General features: G+C 43.1%; 1 protein-coding gene across 5 annotated transcripts in view; it reads right to left on the bottom strand.

Annotated features, from left to right (window-relative positions):
- Positions 1–15,056, bottom strand: part of CPEB4 (cytoplasmic polyadenylation element binding protein 4) — a 44,970-nt gene extending 29,914 nt beyond the window's left edge. For 2 of the 5 annotated variants that reach the window (XM_087754255.1, XM_087754258.1), the window contains exons 1-2: positions 12,042–15,053; positions 1,921–2,002 (exon numbers count right to left, since the gene is read on the bottom strand). In XM_087754255.1, coding sequence (XP_087610381.1) covers positions 1,921–2,002; positions 12,042–13,163 — 1,204 coding nt within the window. In that variant the 5' untranslated portion in view covers positions 13,164–15,053. Of the gene's footprint in view, positions 1–1,920; positions 2,003–12,041 lie in introns of all 5 variants that reach the window. The other 3 variants (XM_087754256.1, XM_087754257.1, XM_087754259.1) reach the window with 3 other exon arrangements.
- Positions 15,057–19,662: the final 4,606 nt, after the last annotated feature.

Below are 19,662 nucleotides of genomic sequence, written 5' to 3'. Positions count from 1 at the left end.
ATAAGCAAACAATGGTTTTGCTGAGGAAATCCTTGAAAAATGAGGCTTCACAACAAAGTATTTCACGTAGGTTCACTTAAATTTTTCACCTCAGTTTTGAGGCTTTTTCTTTATAGTTTTATAACTACTAACCATGTAACAGAACAATTTATAAAGAATTTCAGAAACCATTCCCAGAACGATACCAGATTGATATTACTGTGTTCCCATCAGTATGATACAAGGCACACAAAACTTCAGACAAACCGTAAATGACTGCAGAGGGGATTAACAACCAAGCTCAAGCAGGAATTAACGTGCCTCAGAACTACACGTATTCTTTGCTGACACACTTATTCCATCATTCTTAAAACATGGTAAGCACTCAAAAAAAATATTTCAATTGCAAAGAATCTTTTCAAAGCTTTTAAGCTAAAATTCATACTACTATAGAGAGCTACCCTTGTTTAGTTGCTGAACACATGTGAATGCACGTGAACCTGACTTTGTTAAATTCAAATTTAAAGGGAAATTTTATTTGTTCTACAGCTGCGTCACCTTGGGTTGTTATCTTGCCAGATTTCAGCAGCTAAAAGCTGGGCTGGGCCTGCCTGGCAGTTGAACAGAAGGCGCCAGGGCAAACCCCAGGTGCTGCCGTCAAGGAAGGGCCCCCGATTCTTGGTTCGGTATACACCGCTGGGGGCATAGGATGTTGCCAGACAGCACAGAAAACAAATGAAAGCTATTACTACTTGTCATTAATAAAAGCCTGGCCCCCACTGCATAAGGAGGGAATGTATTTTGGTTGTTTCATTCATTTGGCATTACTTTTATCTACAGCAAGCTCTCCTTGTCACTTCAATAAGAAAGTGTACTTCTTGGTGCTCCTCATCACCCCGAATTGCTGCACAGTGCTGGGGATGTGAAAGGCAAGCTGCATTTCAGACCATGGTGAATGCAAGAAATGCAAGTTATTGCCAGTTTATCAAAGGTTGGTCTCCTGGGCAAGAATCACTATTAAAAAGTCAGATTTCATTAACACCACAAGCCTTGATATCGAAAGAAATTTGCTTTCAGAAACGACAAATGCAGGTTTGTTTTTTTAGTGGTCTCATGACTGGTAACAAAACTGAATGCTTAGATAATGAGCATAAGTAAGAGTTTGACTACTTTTACTTATACAAGTAACCATCAAACTGAAAGAGATTACTCATTATATAGAACTAGAATAAGAAACTAGACTTCTGAATTGTATACCATAAGCAGTTTCTATTCAGGTTTAGATTAAATATGTAGACAGTGCTTTGAATACTTTGTAAGTTGAGGTATTTTCAAAGAAATATTACCTTTGCCAAAAAAAAAAAAAAAAAAAAAAAAAAAAAGAGAAATCCCAACTGCAAATCAGTTCAACCTCCCTTTTCCTTTCCCAAAGGTACAAAGAATTCCGCAATTCAAGGCAGCAACAAAAAGAAAGGTAAAGAACTAAAAAAAAAATTGTGATGAAATACTCAGTCTTCTTCTCAAAATGACATAGATTAACCTCATTCTTCCCCAAGACAGAAAGAACTATGACTTCAGCAGGAAAACACCGTTAAGCAAAAAGTTACGTCTCACTGAGCTGCTCAAGATTCCTGAAGTTGATCATTTTTACAGGCTGCACACATTGTATCTATTAAAAACAACGCTGGCAACTTACACAAAAGATCAGCTTATGTTTGTGTTTCGCATTGTTTTGTATAAAGACAAAACACACTCAAGTGCTCGTGTGTTGCAACAGCTTCATCTAGAGACAACTGAAAAAAAGGCCTGCCCGAGCTGACTGACATGCATTAGGTGCACAACGTCACTTCACTTCTCCTAACCAAAACTGAAGTTTCTTACTCTAAGTTAGCACGTCTTCCCAATTATTTACTGCAGGAAATAGTCTCTTTCTAAATTTACCTTTCAGTGAATCATTTTCAGCTCTCATTATGTCAATTAGCGAGTTCTCCAGTGAATGCATGTCAAAAGTCCTTGTGCGATCCTGCAAGCAAATACAAACAAAGCCAGTTTAGGCAACACACAGCGTTAAACAAGACCATCTGAAACATAAAAACTTCAGTTGTGTTCTACGTTACTACAGCAGAATCAAGCAAAATCACATACACCACTAAAGTCAGTCTGATATAGGAACATTAAAAATGAGAATATTCTTAAATGCGAATCTGATCTATATTTATCATAACCAATCACTTCAGAACCCCAATTCAATATTGAGTTTGTATTCCTTGCCGTACAGTTAAACTTCGTTAAAAATAATTTCACAGGTAAGAAGTAAAGGTTGTATCCTGGGAGACAGAACTGCAAGCAGAAATCATACAGTAGGCATTTCGGCCTGAATTTAAGAAAATCTAGATTCCAGAAACACATAGAATTTTCTTCACCTAAACTACTACCTCAACAACGGAAATAATCTAATTCTGCACAGTCAGTTCCAATTCTGCATAATTATAAAGTATTCCACACAAGCAGTAGTGTTCCAAATAGTCTGGTTTACTAGGCGACGACTTTGCTCTGATTTTTAATTCCCTGAATTCACAAGTTTGGTATTCCAAGCATTACTAGAATTGAAGGAGGAGTCAACAAATGGGAGACAAGATGTCTCACGTACCTTACTGTTTCACTATCTCAAGCCATTTGAAGTATACTTACCAAATACTTCTCCTTCCTATTAACCAAAGCCATCATTTAGCACAGGTATGGTTTAGACTTTCCCAACTAAAACAATAAATCCCACATCTTACAAATCTGATGCTATAAAATATCCTGGCGCTGCAGTACTTTAATTAGCAAATTCAGAATAACTGAAATTATATATAAACTTTGAAATCTTTACAGTATCATAAAAGGTCACTAACAGAGGCAAAAAATCACTCTCGTTCCCAAAATTATTCACCTACCCATGTATTTATACATTTATACATTTGGACATTTGTAGAAACTTAATTTAATTTTTAGAAAAATTTAGAAATGTAGAAATTTAACTTAATTTAATTTTTCTGTGTCCAAGAACTCTAACATCCGTTCTAAAGATTTCATTTCATTCATGTTCTACGAGGTTCACCTCCGAACTGAGATCAAGCATGGAAAGTAACTGTTCAAATACGAAAGCAAAACGTGAGCAATTCAAAACAGACATTTGCTCTACAACTATCGTTATTACAGCAGTGAATATATACTTTTTTTTTGTTCCTAACTCTAGCTGTGATGCTGAAATTTCTCCAAAGCACACAGATCCAGCTTTGATCATTTTTAAAACCGGTGGTGAAGTAAAAAACAGTATTGCATCCAGACCGTTGTGTTCCAAGTTCTGACGTCCTTGACTTCCAGCGAGGAAGTGCCAAAGCTGCGTTGATCGCAGTGTTGCAAGGGGCATTCTTCGGATCAGACAACGATCGGTCAGCTTGCGCTCCCAACACCGAATACTACTTTAAGAGCAGGAACCCACTAGCTCCTAGAGCCCTGATCCGTTTCCAAGTTCATAACCTACATTCTGACCACTAAAAAATACTATTTTTCAATGAAATTTTCTGGTATTGTTCCTCTCTTCAGAACAGTTTATTACTGATGCAGAACAGGTGAAGTGTTTTACCCGGATGCGCTGCATTTCAAATAGCATTAAAGATCTGCGTTTGGAACCACTTGCTTTATTAGTCTAGCCCAATATCAAATTTGCTGTAAAAAGCACAGCGCTGCCCTGTCTCTCCACCGTATTTATTTCCTTGATCATTTACATTACAAGGTAATGGCGGCACCTCAGAGAAACTATCACAATCATTTAAATTCTTAAATTCTGTGGTTCACTTTCACACATTTCCTACTGGTTACTTCCTTTCCTAGTAGCATTTAGTTTATTGTTTTGGTTTACACGTTACTAGTTCATAACCATTTCAAACTCTAGTTACACTAGAATACCTTAGCAGGATTGAGTAGAAGTCCTTGGGCCTGCATCCCGGACCCATTAGGATCCAACAGCTGTGTAACTCAGGAATGGACGCTAGAAGACAATCTCTACATTTTCAGCAGTTCTCACAACGTGACAAAAATAACCTAAAACACAGGTGGGAGCATTGTCTGAAAACCTGACAGCCCTCCGTAGCTACTCCTTCTTCCATTCTCCCTTTCATACTGTACTGTGTTTCTCTGTGTGGAATTAACCTCGAGTCCAACCCATGAACAGCTACAAAGTTCTTATTTCACAAAGTGCAGAACCTCAGGAGTTCCAAGTCTTTGTTGAACTTGTGGCACTTAACATTTCAGTTGTCTGAGAGACACAAAGAGAGAAACCCAAGCCGAGTAATTTCTAGTTTATTGTGCTTGGTATGTGCTGGAGTACATGAGCCCGAAGATAGTCTCTTGTCTCCGAAATGTCTGTGTTGGCTTGGGTTGAGCTATAGTAACAAACAGAGGGTTTTGCTGCAATGGTAAGGTTTTAATATTGAGAACAGAGAGTTGAGACATTTGAGAAAAAAATGGAATTGAACGGGTTAGCTGGCAGGGACACCACGTTCTCCAATGGAAGCTTTTTGTGGTGAGGAGCTTATAGTTTTCCCCTTCTGAGTGAACCAGCTAGCTGTCACTTTTGTAGTGTAAGGTCCCTAAGCTTCTAATCATACTGCAAATGTTTTAAAACACGACCCTGCGCAATGATACAAAAGATTAACTGGTCATATTCCTACCTGCAGCTGATAGCAATCATATAAAAAGGAGGACTGGCTAAAACATGGCCCACGTTCATACCCAGGCTCTCCAGTGGTTCCAGTAACTTGTCACAGCAATGGAGAAGACCGCCAGAGGCTAGAGCACCCTCAAAATGCTGATATGTTCCCATCGATTTCTTGCCTATCTTTCCAGCAAAAGGTCTCTGCTGGCAGCGCATCTAACCATCACTGTCAGTTCATGGTGCTGAGCTGCCCCAGCCTCGACACCCTTGGGAAGATCAGCCTCGCTCCTGGGTTGCTTGAAATGGCTTGCTCGTCCATGTCTCTGCTTATTAACAAGAAATTAGCAAACCATTTTAAGGACAACACTAAGAGCCACTACTCCTGTTACACTGAATTTGGATATATTCCTGAAATTAATGCAGCAGTCCACCTCCCTGCAAATGCAGAGTAATTCCAGACCTTGGTACATAAGTAAACCTGTATACATCTCTCCAATGAAAAGATGTCAGTCATGTCTGTCCTAAATGCCATGCTCAACCGGTCCAGAGGCTTGCACAGTGCTTATTATAAAAGAACTAATTTAGCCGACTACTTGCCCTGATGCTGAAAGGGTCCACCCTACTAGCGAAAGTCACCATTGGTAGTTTTTTAGAATTTTTATACAATTTAAAGGCCTTTTATTCTGAGACTGCTTTGGAAACAGTAGCACAAATTTTGCCAGTCTTAACTTCCAAGATGGCCAGCACATTTTATCAGATACACATATTATATCTGAAATATATATATATGTATTATCTACCTAACATAAAAAAAAAGACTGATGACAGGTTAGTGGTAGTGGGCATAATGCTGAAGAAATGTGTAACTATACATTTCATTCCATAACACCAAAAAGCTGTAACAGTCAAGATACTGATCATTAACTGGTAACTAAATGCGAGCTATTCTCAGATACACGTTAGTTCTGAGTTATAAGGCACATAAGCCACGCTGTACTTCGGAAAAAAAGTGATGTTTTTTTCAAGAGACTTCATGCCGAGAGAATTAATAACAATACGGTGGTGTTTTTAATGGATCAATTCACAAAGTTACAGTGCTTTCCGTGGCGCTGGATTGCTTACTCTATACTTTTTTATTTATTTATAAAGAAAAGATATAGGGGTAATGACTACCCTGGAGTACAGCAGAGTAGGTACACTTCAGTAACAAAGTAAGTTAGCTCCAGTCTGGTATTATTTACCCAGGTTGATCCCAAGAACTTGGCTTTACACGAGTTTGTTTAGGGAATCTAAAATTTGGCTTTATCAGAGGGCTTTAAGGGAACATACATTTATCCTCGGGAAACAGAACGGAGGCAGAGAGACATCAGGTTGAACACAAGGCCACCAAAAAAAAGCCAACCAAAAAGAAAGAAATCAACCTGCAGTCTTAATACATGACCACGTTTAAAATGTCGGCCAATATTTCAAAAGACATTGATTAAACATGATTTTGAATAAGCAGTATTGCTTTCACAGTAGTATACAAGAGGTGGCAGCTAGCAGATCTGGTTAAGAGAGAGCTATCGAGTCTGTAAATATGCTACAACAGCAAACGCAACACTTTTGAACTCTACGCTGGCCAGGAAAATAAAATTATTCTGATTCTCCTACTGTCTGGAAATCATTTATCGGCATGTAGGTTGCTCACAATAACGCCATCTCATTGCTAAAGCACAGAGAGCAGAACTCCGGACCTCACGGCACAACTTTGTCACTGCATTCACCCAGCGTGGGCAAACCACTTCACCTCTGTGACGACAGGGGTTCCCCTCTAGCACCCAGACAGATGATTTTATGTTTAGAGGTCTTGTAAAAAAAATGGAGCCACTTGTAAATAGGAAATCACTAAGTTCTAATTCCTATTCCAATTTTATTTTTCAAAGTCCAAAGACATTTCATTCCAAAAAAAGTCACTTGGTACTAAGCATGTACGCTATATGCTGGGACATGCTCCTATGCAAAAGAAATTAAACAGGAATTTTTCATGCACAGGAAGATCATGCTTTGCACTTCAAAATCTCATACCTAAATTCTCTTGCACATCAGAAAAATGCACATCTAACAGCTATTAAAGTTCAGATTCATTACATTTAATCTGCACTCACAGCGTTATCATCACCCGCAGCCCAATTAAGATTCCAGAACCTGAGAGTTTCTGGTCAGTGCTTCCCACGATGGGCCTCCCAGTGCTACAAACCCAAACCCGACAAAAAGTAGAGCCTGGCAAGGTACGAGCACTTGCTGGTAGCTGAGGCAGTGCCTAATCTTACGCGACGTGATTTCTCTGAAGACCGAGGCATCAATAATAATGCAAAGCATGCCATCGCCTGAAGCAATTTATTTAAGGTGATTAATCCGTATTTATGGAGTAGGTGTAGTTGTAAAACTGGGACTTCTTTTATATATTTACATCTTTGTCAAACCAGAATACTTGTGAAAATTAGAAAACTCACGACTACATTCGCTACTCTCATTACAGCCCGGGAAGCCTGAAGCTTTCTAAAACCTTGTACGTATTTCCCACAACTAAAAAGCCTTGTGTCTCAGGCAAAGCACAGTGTGTAGGGCGAGGTAATATTGTAGGTACTAAACACAAGTTCCACATTTTTATTTTAATTGCAAAGCAAATTTGGACTTGATTATGCTTCTGGGTAAGCTTCTCCTCCTTCCCACCGCCCTGCACTGCTGTATTCCAGCTCCCAGTCCAGTATCCAGTGAATTAAAGGCTTTGAATAAACAGGTTTTTCCTGAAGGGATGTTGCTGTGTGCTGCCCTGATCATCTTTTATAGCTTCACCAGGGAACAATAAGAAAAAGCTGGAAAAGTTAAGTGACGCATAACATGGGAGTTTTTTTGGGAGGGAACACTTCTGGTTTAGTCAAACTTGAACTTTTTTTTTTAAGTGTTAGAAATTACAGACCTTTATAAAAATTTCCAGTAACATGTCTGATTCTATTTTAGCCACATATTAAGTTTTTTATTCTAGAAATTATTTTCCACAATATCTTGTGTTCTCAATCTTTCTGCTGGGCTGCTAAGCATGCAATTTTCAAAGAAAAATGCTTAATAAGAGTACTCTTTTTAATCTTAGGAAAATACAAACATAATTCAAATAGCTTCTAACAAAAGCTCTCTTTAAAAAGAAACCCTGAGGTCAAAAACGCACAGGAGGGCCAAAGCCGAAGTATTAACGTCAGTAGTAAGTTTATAAAACAGGAACAGTGTTAACTTCCACAGTACTTAACTTGTGCATCTCATACCACATTAAAGTGCTTCTAATTCCACAGATCAGTAGCTGTGGGGAGCAGCATACGAAGCACTAATTACTACACAGCTGATGCAGTTATAGAAAAATGGGTGAACAGACATTAAAAAATCCAACTTCAAGTACTTATTCTGTTTTAAAATGATAGCTTGGAATTTCTCGGAATAACTGCTGTTGCTAGAATAAAAATAAAACTCTGCAGAACTTTCTGCCAAACAAGTAGCCTTATTTTATGCAACCAGCCATCACGATTTATGAAAAGGTTCTCCAAAAACAAAGAACAAATATTACAATGAAGAGGGATGGTAAAGAAATTTATTTGCAAAATTCCTTCAAGAGGAAAGATTGGCAAATGCATTCAAGAGATTAGTTTTTTATTCCAATTCCCTGTGAATTTGTTTAACGCGCTTATTAAATCAGCCCATTTCTATGGGCAAACAAATCATGACGTATAGCTCAGAATTAAAACACATTCTGTAACCACGTATGTGTTTTCTCAAACATTCCATATCTGCCTGGGGGAAGAGAAAGTCTCCCTGGCACAGACCCTCAATGGATTTGGAAGGGGTTATATACCTGGAAACTAGCCACTGTAGAAGAAAGGAAAAAACATTTTGAACAAGTGGATATAATGAACTGCTCTCATGTACCAAATTCTTTGAAATGGGCAGTTATTTTCAAGCCCGATTCCAGGAAGAAACACAAATTATTTTTAAGCATTTTTACAGAAAGCTGAACGCTATTGCTTAACTTGCTTGTGCCTTCAAAGACCAATTTAAAAAACATCGTCACACATTTGAAGATGAGATCTGGAAACCTGGAAATGCCTATCAAAGCAAGGTTTGTGCATTGCATAACAGGCAGGATGTTCCACTCGTGAGGAAGTGCAAGCACACAGCAAAAGGAAAGCCAAAACAATCTTGAGGGCAATGCTGCAGTAAAATGCAGTTACTGAGCCCTTAGTTTGTCACTGCTGCTGGGAGAGAAGTAGAAGGAATTATTTAAAAAAATCAGTAACTTTGTGAGATGCAATAGTCACAGTCAAAGCATTTTCATCTCTTAATTCTCAGGGAAGGCTGTTGTATCCAAAAGACTCATTTTTTTTTTTTTAATTCAGGAACCATTTTTTCATTTGGAGACCATTTCCTTTTCAAATGAACGCACAAAGAACAATGGCTTTTCTCTTTTCAAAAGATCTTTGAAGGGGAAGCCTGCCCAGTGGCTAAAGCACAATATCAAAACTTAATTTCATTAACAGATCTGGTAACAGTCTTCTCCGACCTTGCTTCCCGTTCCATCTCTGCAACAAGAGGTTCCTAAGACACGCTACTTCGGAAACGTTAGGAGACAGAATTCCAAACCAAAAACACTTGCAACAAGAAGCACAACGTTTTGCATGCAGCTCTCAATACCAAGCAAGCAATCAGCAAACTGCCAGGTTAGCGAACAGACCACCACGGTATTGGCTTTTATCTGCGCCAGTTGGAATGCCCACTTCATCGCGAGCGTCTGCGGGCCACGGGCAGAAATATTGGAAGTGAGCAGGAGTTGCCATTAGTGGCTGATAGGGCCATTATGCGATGTTGTCCTCTCTGAAGGGGAAGCAAGCACTTACACTTGGTTACCCTAAGATTTCCATCAAAACATAGACTTGTGTGTTTCACCGAGTGTTGGAGTAGACACAACCTTTGAGGAAAAAAAAAAGTGATCCCCAAAATATTTGCAATTGCTGGTTTACATCTTGCCTTCTAAAGAAACTAATTTTCACTAGATTGCAGCAACACTTGTTAATGATTTAAGCAGCAAAACATAAATATTAAATGAAAGGGATAGTTGTATCAAATTACTCCATTATGTTGCTGCAGCAAAGACAGCTTTCAATTATTTCCTAAATAGGAATCTAAGAAGATTCCAGTAACAAAATAGCCTTGTCCAGCACACGATTGCATCATCAAGGACACCGCATATATATATGCATGAACACAAATATACAATAAGCAAAACTCCTTATTTCTGCTTTGAGTCAGGCATACAATCAGCATAATCAAGAAAAAATAAAAAGGCATCAAAGGTCAAATTCTACATCATTTGTTTCCAGCGATTCAAAAATTCAGTATGCTTTCAACACACAGATGACTAAGTGACCAAAGGAGCTAAAGATTTTCTACAAAAAAAAAAGTTATAAAAAGCAGTCGCCCAAGATGGCTTCAAAATTAATCAGCATCTTTCTGGGTCTGCAGTGCTCAAGTCCTGTTCTGCTGCCCTGCCCTTTTCTTCACAGAAGCGATAGTAACAGACTGGAAAGCACTTCACTCCAACACTTTCCTTTTCTTGGCATGGAGAAGTGTCAGACTCGGTCTTGACATGTACGGCTTCATCTTAGTGTTTATGTAAACAGATACCAACATGCTACACAAAAATTATTTCTTTACCGTGATCAAAATACGTGTGTATGATGTTTTATGTTTGGAACAGAACCCAGAAGGCAAGGCTGACTTTGCCCGTTTCCTGAGATTTCCTTGATGTCAAACCAAGCACGTTTCCAGCACTGCGTATATATTTGGGCCTTATACGCAGCAGCAAGGACACACTTGATCTCATTCTGTCACCCTGAACATCAGCTATGTGTCAGGGTACAGAATGAATTAAACTGTGAGCCAAGCCTGGCTGCAGCGAGGCTGAAAAAAGACCGACTCCAGCTGTGCCCCTTTTTCTCATGGTTTCAGTGTATAAATTTGGTATGCTGGACACAGGTTCATTATATTCATTACAAATCCTGACATTAAAATCAATTATTACTATACATTCTAAATTTACAAGGGCTCTACCTGATATTGAACCAGCTAGTAGCTCTGCAGTAGAAAAAAGGTCTCTAATGGGAAGTTATTGCCAGCAGCTGCTCTGTTGTCAGCAGGCTGCAGAGGCAGGCCCTGCAAACCAAGCAGAAACTCAGCCCTTCATGACGAACTGAACTGTTCCTACAGCTGAATCCACAAAGTCATCATTAAATATATTTGTATTTCTTTAGGGTGTCTTATAACGTGATACATATTACACCGTTTCTATCTACAGATCTGTCAAATGATTTTAAAATGGGTCATCCTGGTTCTTACAGCATGGCTAGAAATACTGCAGTCACTTTGAAATTTCTACTTTTGCACTTCTTTGAAGATCTTGAAAAACAACCCACTAAACGTAAAAGAACTCTTGGATTTTTGGATTCCCCCTAAAGGAGTTTACAAAAGGCACAGACACATAAAAGCGAGGTTTAACTAGTGGTCGGATGAAGAGAAGAATAGTTCTGGTTTAATTTTTAGTGCAAATTAGGTTCCATATTATACAGTTCATTTCAGATTCATAAAAAGTCAGCCTAGAAGGAGAGGCTGAACCGCCAGACAACCTGCCTCCTGCCAGGATAAGGCCATATTAAAATATAGGAGATCACCAACTGAAACTCGTCCAGATCTATTTCTGGTGATGATTTAATGGCCTGTAACCAAAATTTGCTGCCATTACTGAGGAAAGCAAACTGCGTTCATTACCATCACGTCAAAAATCCAATGTTTCCAAAAAACACTACAAAAACTATGTTGCACTACAAGTCCACACGATACTGTAAAACAAAACACAGTCACTTAATACTTCTTCTCAGACGTGCTACATTCTCGAATACTTTAGAAGGCCTCAGATCTTTCATACTTCATCAAGCAGCACTTTTCTCCTTACTCCTTTTTGTCGATACACTTGCTGCTTGTATCTAAATTTGTTCATCGGCTATTTCTGAACGCGTGTAGGAAACTGGCTAATACAGATGTCTGGTGGGCAACAGATATTTATATGACCACCGCTACTAAAAAAAAACCCCATGATTCACAGCTCGGAGCATAATTCACACTATGGCATTTTAAGTTACCCATATATCTATTTTTTTTTTAAGTTGCAAGCACAGAAGTCAGACAAGCAGACCGTACTCTCCAAACCCCTGACCCCTTCTAGGGCATTTTAATGCACTCGCGTGTTATTTTTCTTATGGATATAACCGAGTATGCTCACCTGAAAAGGAAAAATGTTGTCAGCTCTATTCAAACTGTCTTCCATCCACGATTTTGGAGCAAAGGCTGAGCTGGGTCGAGCGTATTTCTGCAACTGGATATGATTACTTGCGAAATTCTTCTTTAAGGGCGAGATGGAGTTCAGGGGCGTTATCCCTCCGTTCAGTCCCCTGCGGTGGTCTCGGCCTTGGGACCCACCCCACCCACCATAGCCACCGCCACCAGGGCTCCATGAAGATGGTGTAGGCGATGGGCTTTGGTAGCTGCTCCATGGAGAAGGTGGCTTGTTAAGATTATTAGCCAAATGAGGCAATTGATTAAAAGCAGCATTTCTATGTGTGAATGGAGGTGGATGAGGACTTGCAGGAGACCTCCTCTGTTGCTGATGCTGATTGTGATGATGCTGAAAATGGGGGTGATGAGGGTGGTGTTGAGAGAGGGGTCCAATTTGGGGGGAAAAGCTACCACCAAAGCCAGGGCTGACGTGATGTGGAAAATTCTGAAACAGGAGAGCACCATTATTAGCTGAGGCAGTAGGGACCCCTCCCTGGTGAAAAAAACTTGCATCTTCATTGATGATTGTAGAAGAAGAAGGAGCTATAGCTGCAGACCAGTTACTAAAACCAGTCAGAGAAGATGCAGTGGATGTCAAGGGCTGCGTCGAAGTACCTAGCCCCGAAGCCTCCTGATAATCAAATCCTGTTAACACCGGCGATTCTATTCTTATTTTCTCCTTTCCATTGCCGTTCTCTGAAGAATTATCGCCCTGGTTTTCTTCAGTTTTAGCTTTCTCGGGTTCAGAGAGCATGCCTGCTTCCTGACTTTGACCGGGGGAAAGCTGCTGTTTTTCTAGGGACTCTTGCTTTTCCTGTTGCTGAGTTTTAGATTTTTCTGACCCCAGAATCTCATCCTGAATATTATGGGCAGCTGGAGCAGGAAAGAGCCAAGCTGACCCAGCACTACTGCCATTGGCAGCTGTGTTATTATTTATAAAAGCAGCAGGGCTGGGGGTTGCATTTTGATGATGGTGTGGAGGCTGCAGATGTGGATGAAATCTGACTGGAAAAGCTGACTTATTTCCAGTGTTGTTTTGCACTAACACTCCAAACCCGTAATCCCCCATTGAGTATAGTTAGGGTTTGAATCCTCCCTGTAAGAACAAGTCGATGTTTAGTGTTTCCCTCGTCCTGTTCTGAGGCGAGATTAGCAAGTATCCTGTTTTTAGCTAGATATTCCAGTTTCTCCCTCCACGCTGTTTATTTCAGATTTGGATGAAGATGTTTGTTTTTTGCAAAAGATAGATCTCTTCAACTATGTAAATGTGTCAATTTGTGTCCGTTTCCTTCCTTTGGCCAGGAGGAAGGGAAAAATAAATCTTTGGTTCACAAAATAAGAGGTTTCCTTTTTCTAAAGGAAATGCACAGCAACGAGAGAAAAAGCTTCTGGGGAATAAGGATAAAGAGATTCTAACTATCCTGTTTTTTTCCTCTTCAGCAGTCTTGACTCGCCCATAAATGAGTTAAGAGGAAAGGAAAAAAAAAAAAAATATACAATGACGTCTGGTCCCCCGACCCCTTGGCAGCAAAAAATAGATTTAAATCTGGAATAATTTAATACATCTCTATAATCTAATATATATTTGTGTCCTGTTCAAAAAGAGAGTCTTTGCTGTGGGTAAGGGAAAAATTTACCTCAGGATCTCAGCATTCAGAAGGGTGAAAAGGGGGAGTGAGTTACAGAAGAGGCTTTTTCCCGTGCTGCTGGGTTTAACCTATTATATTTAGTAATAATATACACTCTGTGTGTGTGTGTATGTGCGCGTGTGGTTGTTTAAAGGGGTAAGATCTTATCTCAGGAAATTAGTATTCTGTGTGTGTCGGGTGGGGAGTGAGTTGTGCAGGAGAAGGGTGGATTCTTGATGCTGCTCCTTTTGGGCTGGGTTTCTGAGCTCGCCAGAGTCGCTTCTTATTTACGATCCAATATTTGCGTGTCCTTCATAGGAGTCCTGGCTGGCCGAAGAGGAAGATTTTCATCTCAGAAATCAGCATTCAGCGTTCGGGAAAAGGGAAGGGAGGGGACAGCGAGTTGTGCAGGAGGAAGGGGAAGGAGATTTTCTTGCTCTCGCTGCTGCCGGGAGGGTGGTTTCTGGTGGGGGCTCGCCTCCTTCCACCGAGACAGGCGGGTTCCCCGCGGCCGCAGGCCGGGTGGATGCGGCTGGGGGGGGGGGGCTGCGTCCCCTCCTCCGGGACGCGGCGTCCGGCGGGCTCGGCTGGCCAGGCCCCGGCTCTCGGTGGGCTGCCCCCCGCGGTGTCCCCCCTCCCTCGCGAGAGTCCTGCTGTCGGGGAAGGCAGGAGGGGTTTGTTTTTTTTTTTACCTCAGGAGAGGAGCAGCCTCCGGCAGGGAGGGGAAGGTGCAGGCGGCGGGGGGCCGGGCTCCTCTCTCCCCCATGGAAGGTGTTTAACCGGTTCTCCCAAATCGCCCGGAGATTACGGGACAGGGTCTCGGCCGCTGGGCGCAGCGGAGGGGGGGCCCGGCGGACTAACCGGGGCGCGGGCTCCGGCGGCGGCGGCTCCTGGGAGCAGTCCTTCCCCTGCTGCGCGTCTTCTCGGCTCCAGGCGGGCTGCCTTCCCCCTCATGTAAAGCGGCCGGGCGCCGGGAGGGTCGCGGCGGAGGACGCTGCTGCCGGGAGGTGGAAGGACGGGGCGGGGGGGGGAGGCTCCGCGGGCGAGAGCGGCCGGAGAGGGGGGAGGGCTGCCGCGACACCGGCGAGTCGGGAGGCGCTTCGGTAGCCGGCGAGCCTGGCCGCGACGGGTCCTCCGCGCGAAGCCTCCGCCGCCGCCGCCGCCGCCTTGTTTTCCCTCTTTTTTTTTTTTTTTTTCTTTTTTCTGTCTCCTTTCCCTCCCCCCACCCCCCAGCGGCCGCCGCTTCCTGCCTCGGTGCCGCAGCCGGTGCCTCCCTCACCCCGCCCGGCCGCTGCCGAGCCCCGTCTCCTCAGGACCGAGCCGCCGCACGAAATGACAACCAGCTGGCGGAGGCAGCGCGGCACTTCCGGTTCGGCGGCGGGCGCGCCCCCGCCCCGCCCCCGGCCCCGCTCCCCGCGCCGAGGCCCCGCCCCGCCCCGCCCCGCCCGCTGCGGCTTCGCGCCGCCATCTTTGGTAGGGGCAGGGAACACCCTGGCTGGGGCGGCCACCTTGGGTTTGGGCGCGTCGCCCCGCAGCTTGGTAGCCATGCTAAGTAAGGGCAAAGGGGCCGAGGGACGCCGGCGGGGCGGCCATCTTGGACCGAGGAGCGGCGTTCCCGCCGCGAGCGGCCATCTTTGTGCAGGGCAGGGCGTCCTCCGCGGCGCAGGGCGGGCGGGTTGCGGCAGCCCAGGCCGGTGCCCGCTGACAGGCGTTCCCTGCCGTCATATCAGGGCTAATATCTAAAAATAAAATCCTGGCCGAAGCGCTGCCGCTTTGTAACACCCGTCGGCACCCAAGGGCTGAGGCCCCTCTAGCGAATCGTCCCCTCCCTGAACTGCCCGGGCCCGGGCCGCCACGTCCCCGCCACCTCACTCATGGAGTGGAATGCCAGCAAAATAACGCAACAGAATGCCCAGGGGGCAACTTATGTGGAGAAAATGCCACAATACCTGACTGCTGCTTGGTTTTCAGCTCTTGAAACACGGAAATTGGATATAATGACAGAGGGTCGTGTGAAAAATACGTGAAAAACTTGGGGAGCGTTCCGAGATGGTCGCTCTGGAAGTCTGTTGAAACTCCAGCTCGCTTCGGTATTTTAAAGGCTGTCCCAAATAACTTGTGTCATGTTGGTTTTAAAAAAGGCAAAAAAATAACTAAGTGAGAGATGCGAACAGATCGAAGGAAATAAATGGGCAGTAAATCGGAATTATTTGGGGATTTCTGCTGCAGGGCCCACACAGCCCGGCCAGGCCCTCGCCGTCCCGCGCCCGGGGAATGGCTGCCCGTCGCCGGGGCCGAAGGGGGGCTCTGGTTCTCAGCCGCATTTGTCAGCGAAGGGGCAGGGGGTTGAGCCGTGACAGCCAGCAGGCCTCGTCTTTCGGGATGGGGGACGAGGCCATTACAACATTTTCAGCGCTATAAATAGAGGTGTTTATGGGGAGGGGGATTACGGGACGCGTCCGCGCTGAAGCGCGGCTCTCGGCACTGGAGTGGTGGTGGGAGGAGAGGGCCTTTGCTGCGTTACTCTGAGGTCTTGAACTTTTTTGCGGCTCGCGTCGAGCCTCCTGGCCCGCCATGCCTTCACCTGGCGTACAGCTGGCGTGGTGCCTTAGGGCGGGATTGCCCCGGCGAGAAATTCTGTCCCAGTCACCCATACAAAGGCCCTAGTTTCTGGTATGGTTTAGGACGTTCTGGATTGAAAGTGAACGAGTATTACAGCAAGTTGTACAACATAAAATATTAATTCAGCATGTATTTTATATAGCTCTGTTATTTATTAAACATTTAGTGATTATTACTTCATCACGCATAGCAAATCTGCGTGAAAGCAATGGGCTCGGTTGTCCCCAGCTGCCAGGCATCCAAAGTGAAATTCCAGTTTTACTTCTGCAGTTACCAGATGGCTAACACCACACATTGCACGTCGGATGGGGATTTTGTATGTACGGTTCTGTGGTCTATGGGCACAACCGTGGGTCCAAAACCGATGTGCGCTTTAAAATTTATTCTTGCACGGGCATGTGGATTGTTCAGAGCAAGCATCAGAACTTCTGTCTACTGCAGATCTGTTTTGTAAAATAGTTCATTTCTGGTATGGGTGCCCTTTTTGCACGTCTACAAAATCAAATATGCAAATAAAGTATAGTTCAAAATTAAGTAACAAAAAATAGTGACGTTAAACTAGCTATGGGTAGATAAACCAATAGAAAAATGAAGTGGAAAAGGAAACATGCAGCAACATTTCCCGAATAATTTTCATTTAGTAGTGGAGCGTTCACTGCTGCTCCCTCCAAGACTCTTTCCAGCCTACTCAGTCACCTGATGATAAGTTTGGGCGACACGGATATTTTTACCAAACCACTACTTCTCAACAATTTTATTAAATAAACTTTCTTCTTTGCAATTGTATATACCTTGTTTCCATGTGTGAAAATAGACTTGTTTACATATGGTGCAAACATCATTGTTTGTGAACGGGTAACTACTGCATTATAATTTCCCCTTTTGTTTACTGTTTGCAACCTATGTCAGCCCATCTGATATTCAGTATTATTTTCCTTGGTGTTTTTCTAGTCATGCTGTTATTCTCGTCATCATCAGATTCAGGGTTAACAAGCACTTCTGTCAAGAAGCTATGAACCTGGCTCCAGCAGTAGATTGCTATTGCATGCATGCTTTGGGAAAGACTGAGTAGATGGCCTTAATTTCATTTCAGGCACACCCTTGCAGTGTATTAGGGTAGATGCAGATCAGTTAGAGTTATAGGAGCAGAACTTCCAAAATCTGACTTTAATCACTTTGCTTGACAAACACGGTTTGCCGAAACCACGGGAGGTTTCTTAACGGCTGACATTTTGATGGTATCGGCGGCCCAGCAGGATTTGTGTCATTTTATTCAGCCTCTTTGAGGAAAAATGCCTGAACAACATACAGGGATTGCAGTCACTACGGTTGGTTGCAAAGAAGAATAAATCACTAAAGAAAGTGAGTAGTGTCTATAAATAAGTGCATTTAACAACGTGTGGGGAAGTTGCCACTTTGCTGACGGGATGACGTAAAGAGTCTCAGATAACGTCTCTGAGCCTTACTGGGAATGCTTGAAAAACAAGAGGATTTTTTTTCAACTGTCACATAAGTTTTGCAGAAACTAATAATCAAATCCACTACATGATTAACTTAAAAATTTGTCAAACATTTTAAAACTAATTACTTTTAATAGCAATAGAATTTCACTTGCCGCCTTCTTTTACAGGAGAGAATCTTCCTTTCCCAGCTGTCTAACACTGCAAAACCAAGCTAGTTTCCATGGAGTGATGAAGATATTGTTGTTGTTGTTTTTCATTACAGACACATTAAGATAGTGACAAGCATTCCTAAAAACTTCCTTATTGCTCTAATTCAACATATGGCTAATGGTATAAGGAAGATTTTTTAAATCACTCAAGCCATAAGCTCAAGTCTTTGTCACAGTCAAATCAAGCCTTTATCATGTAGCAAGTGACACACTGATTTTCCTGTAGCTTATACCATGACCTAACTTTTGGATGGAACTTGAAACATAAGATTGAAAGAATTAAAAAAAAAAAAAAACAAACACAAAAAACCAACAAAAAAACCCAAAACAAACAAAACAAACCCTTGGGCATCTAAATAATGTGACTCTAACTAATTTAGAAATTTGACCCTAAATTTCCCTTTACCTCAACGATAAATATTTAAGGATATTTTCAGTGGGAAGGGGGAGAGTTTTGAGCATTTGCTCACATACAGCGGTGAGGTTCAGCGCCCAGATTTGCTGCCACGGCCACCTGCAGCTCAGTCGTGGTGTATCTCACACCTCTCACCTGACGGGCATTTCAGACTGAATTACACTTGAAGTACTTTTAGTCATTATGGTACCTTACGCTAATCACTATCAGCACCTAATGGATTCATTTCTGGAAGCAATTTAACTCTCATGGCTACCTTAGAGGAGGGGATTCCCCTGGCCACTGCGGCTGACATCGTTAGGCAGCTTTAGCTGATGATGGCCAGTGGCAGCGTGCACTAAGCAGGCTCCCCCCAGAACCAGCCTCCAGGATCACAAACCCCTTGACAACCTCTTCACTGTGAGACTAAATCACAAGTGGGAACATATTGCTCTCCCCTGAGGATTAGATTTCTTAGCCTGCTTCTATTCTGACAGTCTCACCGTAACACGTCACCCAGTAAGTGCTCGACTGTGAGTCGGGTCACAGGAGAAATCGAGGACGGCTGAACTGGTGTCGAGAAATCTGTTTGCTCACTTCTACTCAGTCAGAAGCAATCTTGAGATCTGGGGTTTGCTTGGGTCTGGGGTAGCGCCCGTTCAGCCTTTCGGCGTTACACACCCAATGAAACACAGCAAGGGGGAAAACCTTCAGGGCAAAACAGAACAATTTTGTCAGGTGGGCCGCATAGCCTTGGTAAAGTCGTATGACCCATAAGAGGTGGAATCATTACCGATAATTTACTGGAATTAGCTCACGGATAAACTAAACCTGAAAAAAAAGGAATCCCCAAGAAGCAGCCTCTCCAGCTGAGTCGCACCACTCATCCTAGGGGACTCCGGGAGAGCAGATGTGCGGCCTGTGATGCACCCGGTGTTATCAAATCAAAGCCCTATTGAGCTAAGCAGTGGAATGACTTAGAGCTTCGAAGGAACTCCGTATGGAAACCGCCTTGCCAGCAACCCTCTTTTTTAAAAATCAAAGGACCGTCATCTCTCATGCGTCTGCCGGTTGCGGCTGTCACGGTGTCATCTGGAAAGAAAGGTGAACCCTCGGTGACTCCACACGCAAACTTCAAACGTTAACACCGCACACGTTGCCGACTACAGAAACATCAGACCGGGGCGCCTGTTTAACACCGTTGGTGGGGAAATTGCGAATTCAGGTCTCACTGCCGTATATTCAAAGTCAT

The sequence above is a fragment of the Nipponia nippon genome, unplaced genomic scaffold (genome assembly GCF_047370975.1).
Source record: "Nipponia nippon isolate SJK-2023a ecotype South Korea unplaced genomic scaffold, ASM4737097v1 scaffold_17, whole genome shotgun sequence".
Classification (NCBI taxonomy): Eukaryota; Metazoa; Chordata; class Aves; order Pelecaniformes; family Threskiornithidae; genus Nipponia; species Nipponia nippon.
Note: the sequence above shows the minus strand (reverse complement) of the source record. Positions and strands in the feature narration are given on the sequence as shown.